The sequence below is a fragment of the Arvicola amphibius genome, chromosome 1, assembly GCF_903992535.2.
Source record: "Arvicola amphibius chromosome 1, mArvAmp1.2, whole genome shotgun sequence".
Classification (NCBI taxonomy): Eukaryota; Metazoa; Chordata; class Mammalia; order Rodentia; family Cricetidae; genus Arvicola; species Arvicola amphibius.
In genome coordinates this window covers 178,121,082-178,135,634 of record NC_052047.1, presented here as the reverse complement: position 1 = coordinate 178,135,634, position 14,553 = coordinate 178,121,082, and the positions used below count along the sequence as shown (strand labels likewise).

At 47.7% G+C, this 14,553-nt stretch overlaps 2 protein-coding genes across 2 annotated transcripts in view; both read right to left on the bottom strand.

Annotated features, from left to right (window-relative positions):
• Positions 1–7,328, bottom strand: LOC119805962 (cytochrome P450 26C1). The gene is made up of 6 exons (XM_038317736.1): positions 7,125–7,328; positions 6,391–6,615; positions 5,696–5,971; positions 4,318–4,473; positions 2,261–2,578; positions 1–378 (listed from the first exon to the last, which is right to left on the bottom strand). Exons 1-6 carry the CDS (start codon positions 7,326–7,328, stop codon positions 1–3), a joined length of 1,557 nt encoding a protein of 518 aa, XP_038173664.1.
• Positions 7,329–8,896: 1,568 nt separating this feature from the next.
• The window catches only part of Exoc6 (exocyst complex component 6), a 131,942-nt gene continuing 126,285 nt past the window's right edge, over positions 8,897–14,553 (bottom strand). The window contains exons 21-22 of the mRNA XM_038346922.2: positions 11,212–11,324; positions 8,897–10,065 (exon numbers count right to left, since the gene is read on the bottom strand). Coding sequence (XP_038202850.1) covers positions 9,933–10,065; positions 11,212–11,324 — 246 coding nt within the window. The 3' untranslated portion in view covers positions 8,897–9,932. The remainder of the gene's footprint in view (positions 10,066–11,211; positions 11,325–14,553) is intronic.

Here is a 14,553-nt window from a genome sequence, read left to right as displayed (position 1 = left end):
TCAGAGGTGTAACCCATCCCCCACACCCAAAGTCGTGAGAGGGTGAAAAAATAGTCGCAGCCCGTCCACTGGATGCACGATGGGCACCGTCTGCATGACCGGAAAGGTAGGTGTAGCCAGCTCCCAGCGCGCCGTGCGCACCAGTTCCACGGCGAGCAACTGCAGCACCGCCTGCGCTAACTCCTGGCCCAGGCAGCTGCGCGCGCCGCCGCCGAACGGGATGTAGTGGAAGCGGCCGCAGGAGCCCGGCGCGTCCTTATTCTCCACGCCAAAGCGCTCCGGATCGAAGCCCTCGGGCGGGCTACGGTACACAGCCGCTGTCTCGTGCGTGTCTCGGATACTGTACATCACGCTCCAACCTTTGGGGATCTGGTAGCCCTGAGAAGTGAGGAGACCCGACTTGATCGCTAAGAACTGGGAAATCGCCAGAGCTAATCCCCCACCACCACCTCTCTTCCCCAGATGCCAAGTAAACCTCCAGGGGCCTGTGATTAACTAACCCTGAAGGCAAAATATCTGCTTTGCAGTTTCTATGCCTTCCTAATGAGCTGTAAGATCTTGAAATGCTTGTGCTTAGCTGAGAAAGTAAGAATAAAAAAATCCACGTTGTTGAGAACATTTCAAAAGGAGACTGACACACATCAGTACCCATGAATTTGAATATTATGAATTCGTTGTCTTTCTCCTGTTTTCTTCTGACACAGGAGACTTACACTGTAAGACTGTAGCTACCAGTTGCCTGGGCTGAAGCAGGGAATCGTCGCACCCCTGGGACAGCTGAATTAGAAAACTCTTCCCTGCATTTAGCTGAAGGTTTCCCAGCCTTCCCACTTCGCCTCGACACAATAACGTGACCCTGCTTCACACTTTGGAAGATGCACACCTCCTTGCCCACTCCACCCTCCCATCCATCCTGACCCTCTTTGGCCACCTACTAGGTATTGTCCACTCAGGGCCTGGCTCACACTAGGAATATTGACCGACATTCCCAGCCCCTTGGGTTTTTTCCTGCGTCTTCCAATCCCGGAACGACAATGTCAACTGTCCCTCCAAAGATGGCAGTTTTCTGAAGCCTGTGGAAGGTCATTACTATTCAGGTTCTCACTAGTGGGAGAGAACACCCTGGAATCACCCAAAGAAAGTTTTTCCTCTCTAGTTCTGTTTCCCGTCTGTACAATGCAGGAGGAGGAAAAGGAGGAGGAGGAGGAGGAGGAGGAGGAGGAGGAGGAGGAGGAGGAGGAGGAGGAGGAGGAGGAGGAGGAGGAGGAGGACCTTCCCCGTGCTCCACCTACAGCCCTGGAAGCTGCCTGGTCCTCTGCTGCCCTCCTGTTTACTGGGCACACCAGCACGGCGGGATCAAGTTTAAGCACACAAGACACTTCTGAGCACCAGCCTTTGGCTGGCAGCTCCCCCGCTGTGGCACACTCTCCTTGTTCCAGCCCTTTGGCTTGGATCACCCAACACTAGAGATCTCCTAGCTTCACTCCTTGGTCTTGGTACCTCCTCTCTGCATGGAACCCCTCCTTTTTAGTGCCCCCCAATACTGCAGCAAAACCATTCAGGCAGAGATCCTCAAGTTCTACAGTGTGAACTCTCCAATCCCCAAAACTGCCAGTTCATCAAACATCCCCAGGTTCGCGTGGAGTATCAGAGCTGGAAAAAAAATGCCAGAAACAACGCCCTCCCAGAAGCTAAACTGAGACCCCCAATAAAAGGAGAACTGTCCCCATTATTCTAAGATGCAGTTCTTAACCTCGTCCAGCCATGGGCAGCCTGATGAAACCATTAAGATTTTGTTCTTTGTATTAAGGCAGTTGCATTTCGCGAGTCCTGGACAGGTAACAGTGGCTGGTTCTTTAGTCTTGTGGGGGAACTAAAGAAATAGTTCTTTGCCTCTCAGCTACACACACTGGCTGCGAGGAGCGCGGCTCAGGCAAAAATGTCAGCGGTTCTAAAATTCCGTTCTAGCTGGATCGCTGACAAAAGCTGAAGTATACTTTATATAAGTATTCCTACTTCTGTATACATTTCTAACTTCGCCAGCCCTTCAGGCACCAGGCTTTGCATCTCTCTACTGGGGTTGGAGGAAGGAGAGTCCGGGGGTGGGAAGGTATAGAATAGGGCTCCGCCCATTTTACAGTTAAAGGAGGGAAAACTGAGGCCCTGGTAAGGGAAAGAGATCTTTGTGCTAATCTCCCTGCCCTCCTCCCAGCCCAGGGTCGCTACAAGCATCCAGAGGCCAGCGGCGCGGCGCACTTACGTCCAACTCAAAGGTTCGCAGCGCGGTGCGGTAGCCCCCGGACACCGGCGGTAGGAGGCGAAGCACCTCCTTGACCACGCAGTCGACGTAGCGCAGACGGCCCAGCGCCGCCAGGCTAAGGTCCGGCTCACAGTTGCAGTCCAGTCTGGGCCCTGTGGCCTGGGATGCACAGCCGCACGCGTGCCCCAGCCCCTGCGCTGACAACTCCTGCTGGATCTTGGCGATGGCCGCCGGGTGCTGCAGAAGCAGCAGGATGAGCGATGTGCTTGCGCTGGCCGTGGTGAAGAAAGCCGCGAAGAGGAGCTCCACAGCCGACTCCTGCAAGACAGCCGGGCGGTTCTGAACCCACTGTGAAAAGCGTCCAAACTGATCTCTTGTGCTCAGACTAGCGCCTTGATGCCCTGCCCCGGGCGGCTATGCTCAGGGCTCTGAAATAGTTCAAAACTCAGGTCTATCACTTGGAAAAGTCCTGTTGAGCAATAGGCAAAGCCGAGCATCTGCACACACCCGCTTGGGAAGAACTCTCAGAGGCGATACAGGGATGTTATTCTGTGCATTATTTTTAGTGCTTTAAACATGTTAACTCGTTAGACTCTCACCTAACCCCGTGGGGAACAATTGCTGCTCTCGTTTTACAAGGTTGAAAACTGAGGTTCTGGGAAGGCTCCAGGTCTCTAGAGCTAGAAGTTCCAGCAGGGAGTCTGTGGCTTGATCCCCTACCTCCACCCTGTTCTCTCTCCGTTCTCTCACAGCCCCCACCCCGTGATGCTTCAAACAGAGGCACCTGCAGTCAGGCACCAGCTCCAAAGCCCGGAGGGGCTTTACCTTCTTGCTTACCCTTTCTGCCCTGCTTTGCTGAAGGGCATTCGCAGGCGCCACCACCTGCCTAAGCACCTTTCTTCAGGGCAGCACCAGGGCTTGTTTTGCATGCGTTTTCTGAGACCACAAGGTGAGAGTAACCCACCCACTCAGCCTAGACCCTGAAACAGATGGCACCCACTCTGCACCCCAGCCCAGAATCTGGCATTGAACAGGTACATGATAATCTTTGTGGACTGAAATCTGACCTGGTTGGAGACCAACTGCTGGTCCTACCTTGGACAAAATGAAGCTGAGATGGAGACCCCAGAGCCCAGACATCCTCCCTGCCCAGCTTAGCCAATGGGCCCCTTCTCCAGGGTCTTGTTACTCCCTAGTTCTGTCAAAATGCAAACTACCCACTTCCGGCTGTGCTACTACTTCCCTTCATAGGCCAGGATTTTCTCAGGTACTCAGCTCCCCAGGACCCAACGTCTATAGAACACTTGCCCCTGGAGCGTTTGGTGCCTTTGAACTTCACACCCCTCAAGAAGAATGGAGATCATTCCGTTCTCAGTACAAGAACTAAAGCTGGGCTCCTGTTTTCTAGTGTCTAGCTGAAGAAGCGTGGAGGAAACTGAGGCTCAGAGCACGTGAGAGTAACTCACGGGGAACTGAAGTCTTCACATTTCTGAATGTCCCTTGTACCCCACTGCTTCTTGACTTCTGAAGCAGGGCCCCCCAGCCACCCACTATGCATGCTCTGCCTATGTGGGAAGGGATTCTAATTTTACAGGGGGCTCTGTAGCAGGGGCAAAACGGGCAGGTCGAGGTGCCAGGTGCCAAATTTAAAAAAAAAAAAAAGAGTATTGATTTGGCAAGGGGAAATGTAGTTCCGAGGATGCAGAGTTTGATCATGAGCCTCAGAGTGCAGAGAAGAAAAGCATGATAGGTAGGAAGACAGCAGAGGCGCCGGAAGAGATGGGGGTGTAGAAGGGGCCAAGAGGAGAGCTATCTAGATCCAGAACCTGTAAGGCCAGACTTAGGTTTTGGTACTGCTGGAAGAATGAATATAGTCCAAGGAGTCACAGCTGGCTGGCAGATGCGGCAGATGACTGGAACCCAGGCCTTTCTTTTTCACCCTGAAGTGTGTCTATGCCTTCCAGTGGCGTTAAACAGGACATGACTGGGAATGGATGCTTGGCAGGATCTCTGGGGAAGGAAGTGGGGAGAGGGAGGAGTGGCCTCCCATCACCTACCTTCAACTCCTGCACAGAGAGCTCATGGCCCAGCTCCCTGGCGCTGGTAATGATCAGGTGTAGGGCATCACCTGGCTCTGCTGCCTGCTCCTCATGAAGCTTCCCAGCAATGGCCTCATCCAGGTGCTGATACAACTGGTCCCTGGCCCGGATGCCCTGATGTACAGGGAGAGAGGGCAGATGGGGTGGGAAAGACTCAAGAGCCAGGCTTGGCTACCTCGATTCACCTAGATTTTGGTGTTAGTCTCAGCTTAGCTACACACGTAGCACGTGGTAAGCATGGCTCAATAAATGGTCATAGATTTATTCACTGTCCACAAACACTACCCTGTCTTGATAATTATCACCAGCCCCCTTTGGCAAGGCAGTTAGTGTCACCCCGAGGGCAGAACACAAAGCACTGAAGGGTCAAACACTTGTACCCTCACACAACAGCAGTGCCCATACCTGGCACAGAACCGTCAAGCTGCACTTAGCCATTCCCCTTCCCTGAACTCAGGTAAGGCAGTGAGCATCAGTGCTAAGAAAAGGAGGCACCTGGAAAACTCCACTGAGGACACTATTGTATGTTCTAAACGTTAGCTGCTGTCAGGGGTTTGGACAAAGGGGGCAGGGATGACTCTCCAGAGTTCAGGAAGCAAGACCAATCAAAACATCCCGCTGGGGAAGCATTGAAAGCGAACTCTTGAGTTTTGTAGCCAGAAGAATCTTGTTCAGATCTCGACTGTGTTCTTGCTTGTCTCATGACTTCAAGGAGGCCTGCTTGCCAATAAAATGAGAATAACACTTTGCGGGTTGCAAAGACTAAACCAGAAAATGTATGCAAGGTGACCAGCACGCAACAAGATTCTTTTCAGATTATTATTTTTATTCAAGTGACTGGCCGCTCTATGGCAGAGGGAGAGAGAAGGCAGGACCCAGCTTCCTTTAGTTCTAGGGCCCCGCCCATCACTCGGAAAAGGCCTTTCTTTTCTGGTCCGTAAACCAGCAGGCCCAGGGGCTGCCGGCCGGGATCATCCCCTAGATCAGACCCGGCGCGGGCTTGTCTCGGCCCTCCAGCTCCCGCGCGTTCCGCAGTGCCAACCTTCCATAGGGTGTTGGAGACTCCAGGCACTTTGAGAAAGGATGAACCGCCTGCCTGGATGCCTGCCACTAGACCCAAACTCAAGAAGGATACACTGGCACGAAAGCGTGAGTCAGGGGCATCCCATAAACGACTTGGGGCCTGCCCCGTGTCACAGTGTGTCGGAAAAGATGCTGCCCTGATCTCCACCAACCACCACCCCACCGTACGCTGGACCACGCCCTGGGACCAGGGTACCCAGTCTGGTTTGGGAGACCCTCTGGAGCCCTGGGCTAAGGTCTGGGACAGCATTACCTTGCGCAGGCCGCTGAAGGGCACGTCCAAAGGCAGTGAGAAGAGGTTCTCCACCAGCTGTTCAAAGGTCTGGGCCAGCTCGGTGCATCGCGCTTCGTCCAGTTGCAGACCCAGGAGGATGCGAGCGGCCATCCGGAAGGTGAGCGCTTTGGCCGCCCCGTAGACTGCTACCGGTCCTCGGGCGGCGCACCAGGAGCGCACCTCTTGCCGCAGCGCCCCCTGCAGCCGTGGCACGAATTGTTCCAGAGCCGGGCGGCTGAACACGCGCGCCAGGACCTGTAGGGAGCGCAGAAGAGCGCAAGGCAGGCTGGCCTCCTGTGCTTCGCGATTCCGCAGACTGAAGGGAAAGTCCAGTCCCTTTCTCCTCTTCTGAGACGCACAGGCCTAAACTTGCTGGCTTAGTTTCCTCCACTTTGATGTACGGAGTCCCTCCCATCCATCTAGGCTCCAAATGTTAGCTGTTCCACAAAGTCGTCCCTGAAGCCTCTTAAATCTGAATCCCCAAAACTGTTAGCACCTGTTACAGAAGATCTGGAATAAAGGATTCGTAGCCCTGCCCTTACTTTACAATTCAAAACCCGGAAATTTAGCGAGACTTGCCTGGGCCACCTGTTCCTTTATAGCGGAGACCCTGGTCTGGCTCACCGCAGGCAACCAGGCACCACGGATCTTAATTCCTTTGGTTTTCCCCTCACCTTCCGCCGTTGCCGATGGGGCTCGCCAACCGCGCCGAGGAGCGTGTTCGAACCTAGCAGAATGTGCGCGCTTTGTGGCCACTGGCTGCGCACCAGGCGGTGCTCGCCCAGCAAGATGGTGCGCACGTTCTCCCCGCCGCTCACGCGGATCACTGGCCTGCCCAGAAGGTGCGTCTTAAAAACCGTCCCGTAGCGCTCGCGGCGGGAACTGTGGAAACGAGGGCCCTGCAAGCAAGGCGAAGCTTGAAGGGTCTCTGGGCCAGCAGGGCTGAAGATCTGTCCCGGACATCCCAACTGCTTCTTCCTAACAACTCCCCTGTCTCAGGCTGTCACATTACAAAAAAAAAAAAAATCCAAACGGGCCTCTCAGCTACTCTGTGGGAAAGTAGACGCCCACTGGTAAAATGAGATTGAGGCTTAGATTGGAAATGAGTGCCCAAGAGCGCAAGGCTGAGATGTGGCTCGGCTTTTCGATCTGTGCTTGCGAGACTGTAGGTACCACGTTCCTCAAACGCCCCCAAAGCCCCTAGTTTACACCCACAGTTTATCAGAAGGGTTTAAATCGGGGACATGGGGTCTCTTAGAAGGAACAGAACAGCTAGGCAATGACAAGCGTTCTAGTACTCATCAGAATCCTGGGCAAGGGAATGCTTATGAAGTGTCCTGAGACCAAGAGCGCCCGTCAGATGAGAGATGCAGAAAGGGGGGCATTGCTGAATGATAAAACTGCTCACCTGAACCAACCAGTGCAGCGTTTCACCGAAGAATGGCCAGCCCATGGAGCCCTTGGGTAGGGGCAAGGCGGAGGCCCGATCCCGGCTCAGAGTCCAGCGGAGGGTCCAGAGGTGTTGCGCCAGAACAAGCAGCAGACCCGCACATAAGACAGCGGTGCCCGCAGCCCCCAGCACGGATAAACAGTTCAACCCCCAAGAAAACATGGCGAGCAGAGAGGGCTCAAGAACTGCAGAGCTCACCTATCCCGTTCAGAAAAGTCCCAGGGTTAGGGACCAAGCCAGAGATTAATAAATTCAGACAAGACTTCCGCTCTTAAAACAAGACTGTCAGTGGAAGGCGGCAGTGACCCTGAGGCACTTAAGAGAATTTCGCCTTCTTCAGGACTGGAGGCCCAGGACATTTTCCCTATTTCAGTCAAAAAGTGCCAGCCTCTTCATGGTGGGCCGTTTGCCTCCGGAATGCCCCTACATTCTCAGATCGGCACTCGTAGTGCTGAAGCTGCGGGCGAGGCTGAGAGAAACAACTCACCGCGCTGCCAACCACTGTGCAATTCCCGGGGCTGCAGACCCCTGCCCACCACCTTCTCTCCTCCACTCGGTTAACCCTTCTCCGCCTACCCTCCACACTTTATATAGATACTGCCTCCCTCCCTATGGACTGGTCCTGGGTCACACAATGTGACGCGCCTACGCATATTTAAAGTGTCCCATTCGGAGTAATGATTGGAAGCAGTGGGCAGTGGCGGGCTCACCTCCTGAGCCAAACAGGGAGTGGCATCTGGGCGGTGGGCCGAGCCCTAAGAGCATCCTCGGGCGGGGCCTGCGGTTTTGCACTGTAACTTCCCTGCTCTTGGTGCAAGAGCACAGCAAGCGTGAGAAACCCACATGAAGTAGACACTCTGCATGCTCTAGGGCATGCTCTTGGCCCACCTGTCCCCAGCCATCAGCTTCCTCTCTGGTCCCCCACCTTCCAGTCTCAAGAATCCTGGAGTTGCTTCCCTTTGCTTGATCTCTTTCAGGGAATGTGGGTTGTGACACTAGGGGTCCAGAGGGATAGCTGGGGCCCAGTTCTCTGACCCTCTGCAGTCTCCAAGTTCTTCAATTAGTCACTTTAGGGAGCCTCAGGAGATGGTAATTTCACTACCCCTAAAATTCACAGGGGCGCCCAAAGTCTTCCATTATCCTGGCACAGTTCTGGTCTCAGAACCAACCCAAATTCTCGCTTCTTTTTCATTGCATTGCCCATCTCCCCAGTCTGCCAGATCCCGCCCCTTCCCCACCAGCAACATCTTGAGCTTTGTATCTCACTCCAGGCTGCAATGCTTGTAGGTCTATCTACCTGATAACAATGCAATCTGTGTGTGTGTGTGTGTGTGTGTGTGTGTAAGGGTACAGAGGTGACCTAGTTTTCTGGAAAGAGTACAGAGGAGCCCTTATAAAGGAGGGGGAGTCTGCTCCAGGGGATGTGGAGGTTCCTCTTTCCAAGCCCCCAGATGCCTGAGCCAAAGCCAGAGCCTTCCCAAGTACCCAGAGAGTGAGGGTACTCCAACATCTTCAGAGCGCCCTGCTCCCCATATCTAACTCAAATATAGAATGCACTGTGTCTGAGGAATTATCTATCGTATTTTCCTGTAATGTTTTTAAAATGTTAAATACTTGGAGTATTTTTGTCAAGAGAACAAATCTATTTTGTTTTGTGTCATGCACAATCTGATCATTAGGAAATAACAGACCTTTTCTGGAGGAGGCTGTTTTAAGTAAGAAACTCTGGATATTTGAAATAGCATCTTCAACAGCTCTCAACCTTTTTAATGTTTTATCACAAAATCCAGACATGTAAGCATAATTCTTCATACTTATTTTACAGAGTCAGGGAGTCTACAAGCATAAATCCTGAAAATGCGGGGGGGGGGGGGTCAGCATAATTGCATTGGAGAGAAAACAAAGGTCAGGTTTACATTGTCACTGTGCCACTGTGATTTATCCAAAGGAAAGTGTACACTGCCTGTAGGCTTCAGACTTCAGTCGGTCTAGTTAGTTTCCACGGTCCACAGCCTTGAGATCTGCTCTCTGGAGAGCATTAACCCGAACCCTGCTGTAACTTCATTCACAGGAAGAGCGCATCTACACTAGGGCAGCCACACCTGATGGAAACAGCCCTTTACCTGCCTGCTCTTTTCATCTAAACCAAACTAAAACTTTAAAAACGGGTCAACTGCAAGAAATACTACATCTTTGGAAAACCCAAATTCTTTCTTCATATTCCGAGTAGTTATGCTACTATTTACATTCCTGGTGAGCTGTGTTTGATTTCAGGAACTTTCAAGATTTGTGTATTTCCTCCTCAGAATCGGCAGAAATAAAAATTTTAGGCACACAAGTCAAACTGAGGTGAAAATGAGAGCTAAAAGTCCAACAATGGCAGCCAAATATTCCTTTCTCAGCAGTGGCTGCGTCCCAAACTACAATGGCATAAACAGGAGCTCTTTCAAGCTTACAGAAAGCATACTTACAAGCAGAGACACGGGTTTTTCTAATATTTGCAATCAGTTTCATATACAATTTATTGGATTTATATATTACACTTTTGACCTTTCCTCTGAAATTGAAAAAAAATTAATCTTACATTTTTATATATAAAATAGTATTCAATTATTTAAAAATCCATACAAATGATGTTTGTCACCATTACTTGTTTAAGCCCTCATCAATGTATTTCCTCAACTGTGTTTTTACTTCTGTAAACAAATTCTTGTCTCATGAGCAGTGCTGGCCACAGAGACGCACTCAGCTGTGGACCCGGTGTGTCTACACGTGCTGGGACATACCAGTCACCAAGGCTCGGAGCTGTCTCACAACCGTCTCTATCAGCTTCTGCCTGTCTCGGTCGTTCTTCCGGAACTGGGCAAATATGTTATTCTTCTTGCTGGTGTCCTTCATCCTACAAAAACACATACAGACATAAATGCTGAAAAAGAAAAGCTGCTGCCAATGAGTTTTCTTCCTTCTTTTCTTTTTAACATGCTCTGCCTTATCCAACACCAACTCAGTGCTCGAAATGAAAACCTGTGCTACTAAACGTAAGAACACAGAAACGGTGCAGAGAGAGAAAGTGATGCTCTTGCACTAGCACACAAATCTAAGACCAGCACCTTTCAAACACCATGTTGTTTTCAAATATCTATTAGAATGCCCTACACGGGCTCTAGTACACATTCACAACAAGACCAAGTGAGAGCGGAATTAGGATGTTTTAAAATGTAGCATTTTATGAAATGCCTCAGTAGCATTTCATGACATTATAAAATCAATTTGTGTAAATTATGAATAGTTTCTTACATTCTTTCAAATCAAATAACTACAGATACTTTAAAATTTGGGAAAACAACAGACAATATTAACACGAAATGTACATTTTAATAGTTACATTTTAAGCAATCTATGAGTGCAGAAAAAGTTTGACACATAATGCAAGAAAAGGAGCACTGTGTTTAGCTGTCTCGCTTTTTACAATATCATTTTTTCAAATCACATATTTCTCTACCTGCAAAGAATCCAAGACTTAGATACTACTGAGGCAAACATTGCATTCCGTGGCCCTATTTTATTTTATTTTGTTTTTAAGGAGCCCTATTTTCTCTCCAGTTGAGGGATAGACTCAGGCCCTAGCACAAAGCACTCAACAACTGTGCTAAATAGTCCAGGCTTCCAGTAACATATTTATAAAGCAAACTGAGCCTGATATTTTTGAAATACATTAGGAAAAAATAACGTTTTCCTCACATACATAATCAGAATAATTCTGAATGGCAAGAGACATCTCTTGTTCCTCAAAGGGACTGAATCCCCCGCCCCACAGTCCGCCCATGTTTCATTCACGACCCTCACGACAGCCTCAGCTCCCCAAACTCATGACCCCCACCTCAGGGTTGGCACATACCTCATACCTGGCCGTACTGACTTTTTAAAAACTCCATCAAGATATTTTTGTTTTTAGAGAAATTTCTAGTTCTTTATCACACAATCAAACCCTTTGTAAAATGCTACCTAAAATAAAAACCAAAACAACTTTTGGGAACATACTCACTTCTCCAAAAGTGTAAGGGCCGTGTGAGGATTCACACGAAGGTACTTGGAGGCTGGCTGTCCATAGTCAGCGAGGTAAGTGGACCAGTCCCAAACCATAAACAAGTCAAGGAGCTGAGGAAGAGAGTGGAAACATCATGTCAGCTTTTGGACAACTACCCACATATAAAGGAAGAATATGCTATTCTCACGTCCACATGATTTTCTTTTTACAATAAAATAAGGAAATTCATTTTAAGAACATTACTAGTGTACTTCACAACCAAAATCATATTCATATTCTTTATTTTGGAATTGCTAAAATCGTCAGTGGCTGCTGCTCTAACGATTTATGAGGTTTCCATGTAACTGTATGGCACACTCTCACAATCGCACCTGTACTGATGCTCACAGCTTTTATCTTTGTGTACTTCCCGCGACTCAGGCGGCAAGGCTCGTGCCACTGTGTGTAGAATCGGAAAGAGAACTGTGTTTACCTTTCAAAGAAGCTGTTTGCAGCCTGACTTTCCTAAAGTAATTTAGAGCAAAAGCTCAGATAATCTCAATGAAGTGCATTACACAACCTCTGCTGGATTCTCCTCGGTGAGAGATCTCAGTACCATGATGGAATCTGGGCTTCAGGATTCAGCTTGTTAACTCTAGCCAATCATTTTGTGTAAACAAACAACAACAACAAAAGACATTCTCTGTTTTCCATAGTGTGTCTCAAAACTGACAATTTGCTTTATAAACTCCATTTAGAATCATTGTCAAATATTGTTATAATCTTTTAAAAGCAATGCCAGGCCTAACCCAAAGCATCCAACCCTTAACCACCTTTAAAGGCCCTAATCTCTTTAAGCCGGTTAAAGCCCACTTCCTATTCTCCCCATCTGAACTGTTTCAGGAAGCTGGATGCTTTACTTATCTCCTCAGTTTTTTATATTCTTTTAAAAACACACTTCATAAAGAAGGGTTCTCTTGGTTTTGCTTTCACATGAAGGAAGCACTTATATTTACTTACAGGATGTGTGCGTGGAACCAGTGACTAGAAGACGAATAAAAACATTTAAGGTAATTAAAGCCACCAAAAGAAATAAAAAAGATTAGGAGAAACCAACTTTTTCTTGGGAAAGTGAGGGGCTGTTCGACTCTTATTTTCTCCATCAGTTTGCAACTGTTATGCAGACGCTTGTAAAAGGTGGGAAGTGCAATAATGAAAATATTAACGACTAATGGTTGGTCTGTTTATTTTTAGACAAGAGAACATTCCCACAACAGAAAGTGAAACACTGTTATAGAAACTCTAATAAAGGGGCTGGAGAGATGGCTCAGAGGTTAAGAGCATTGCCTGCTCTTCCAGAGGTCCTGAGTTCAATTCCCAGCAACCACATGGTGGCTCACAACCACCTGTAATAGGGTCTGGTGCCCTCTTCTGGCCTGCAGGCATACACACAGACAGAATATTGTATACATAATGAATAAATAAATACATATTTAAAAAAAACTCTAATAAAATAATAGAAAAGGGTACTGTCTGATAATAAAAAGAGAATGTATGCATGCTTTTTCATTGTTGTTTGGTAACATGTTTTCCCAAGGGACATTAATTTCATATACTTGGATGATGATAATGTGATTGACAGACTATCATCTACAATGGGTTTAAGAACCATAAAACAGTGATTTTCTTTAGATTGGTAATAATACTTATAAGAGAGGAATTATAGAAAAAATATTAAGGGTGGGCAAAAAGCCATGCACAGAGATAGTAAGCTCCAACATTTTTATTAGGTTACAGAAAAAATTAGAATAGTCTACTCAATATGAAGAAGCACGCTTAGTGTGCGCGAGGTCTAGGTTCAATGCCCAGCACCACCATAAGGGAAAAAAGATAAACTGTTAACAGTAAGTCAGAATGTACAATGACTATCACATGCTTCATAAAAGCATTTACATAAAATTTAAATGGCTTAAGAAGATGGTTATAATGTATATTGCTACTTAATTACAGAAAACCCCATAGACAGAAGAAAATTTGAAAATATGCCAAAATGGTATCATTTTTATAGTGGGGTTACAAATAACTTATTTTCTTTATTGTCCTAATATTCTATAGTAAACATGCTTTACTGCTAGAAGTAAAGTAGCATCACACTTCTGTTCAAACATTAGCCGTCTCTACAGTGTCGGCAGCAGCCTCGCTGGGAAGGCTCCTCTGTCTGGTCTATGTGTGGTTCTCCATGTGAATGGGGTCATTCCCACAGTCTGCAGAAAGTAACCACTACATACTGGCGGTGACATGCCTTTCTTCAAGGGCATTAGCAAGTGACCTTTGGGAAAGGAAGAGTCTGTCAATGAGGCGCCTTCTCTCTTGGGCTGAACTACCACCTCCAGGTGGGGAGAAAGAGCCCATCTACTGAACCAACCAACTACGGCTGTGAAGACGCATGGCCTTTTTCCAGCAAAGAAAGTCTTTCCTAAATAGAAATACTGTGATTATAATTTGTACACAAGACCAGACATCATACGCAGATATTCACTGCAAATCACTATGATTAGAGAAAGTATAAAATTTAATGTACCTACCAGATTCTAATCTATATACTTCACATTAACATTAAGTATTTTATAAAACATGTACCATGTGTAATTTGTAAATATTTATGGAAACCTGTGGTTAAAGTTTAAGTAATTCAACACCAATGCCAGATATGTAGATAAAATTTACTTAATCATTCAGCAAATGTTTATGGCCCACCTACAATGTGCTACCTACCTAATATTAGACACCAGAAGACAGTATAACAACTAATCACTGTCCCTTTCCTCAAGCAGTGAACATTATTAAGTGGTGATAAATTAACAAAGAAACAGTTATATTTTGAAGCTCACATAAAGAAATTATTTTAAAAAATTATTCACACAAACCCTAGTAATGTGAACTCTATTAACACAGGAGGAAACTACTGTCAGCTTAATATGCAAAACGGCGGAAACCACGACTGCCTGCTACTCTCCTGCCGGCACTCTCGGTTCCTGAATCTATGGCTGTCCACTGGAGCAGCACTTCAGAGTCTGTCTTAAAGGAAATTATGGATAAGGAGGAAGAATGGGGCCAGAAGGCATGCTGATTTCATACTCAAATCTCTCCTTTCCATGTGCATATGGATTTTTCAAACCCATAATGCTGCTGGACTCAGTAAACACAAAACAACAACAACAACAAGACACCTTGACAACGCGGGCACTGTCCGCCATCATCTCTCCCAGGCGTCACTGGGCCATTTGGTAGAGCAGGTGGATTCTCTCACGGTCTCATTGAGAAAATGATCTTCCCCGAGAAAGCAGCTCTAGTATTCTG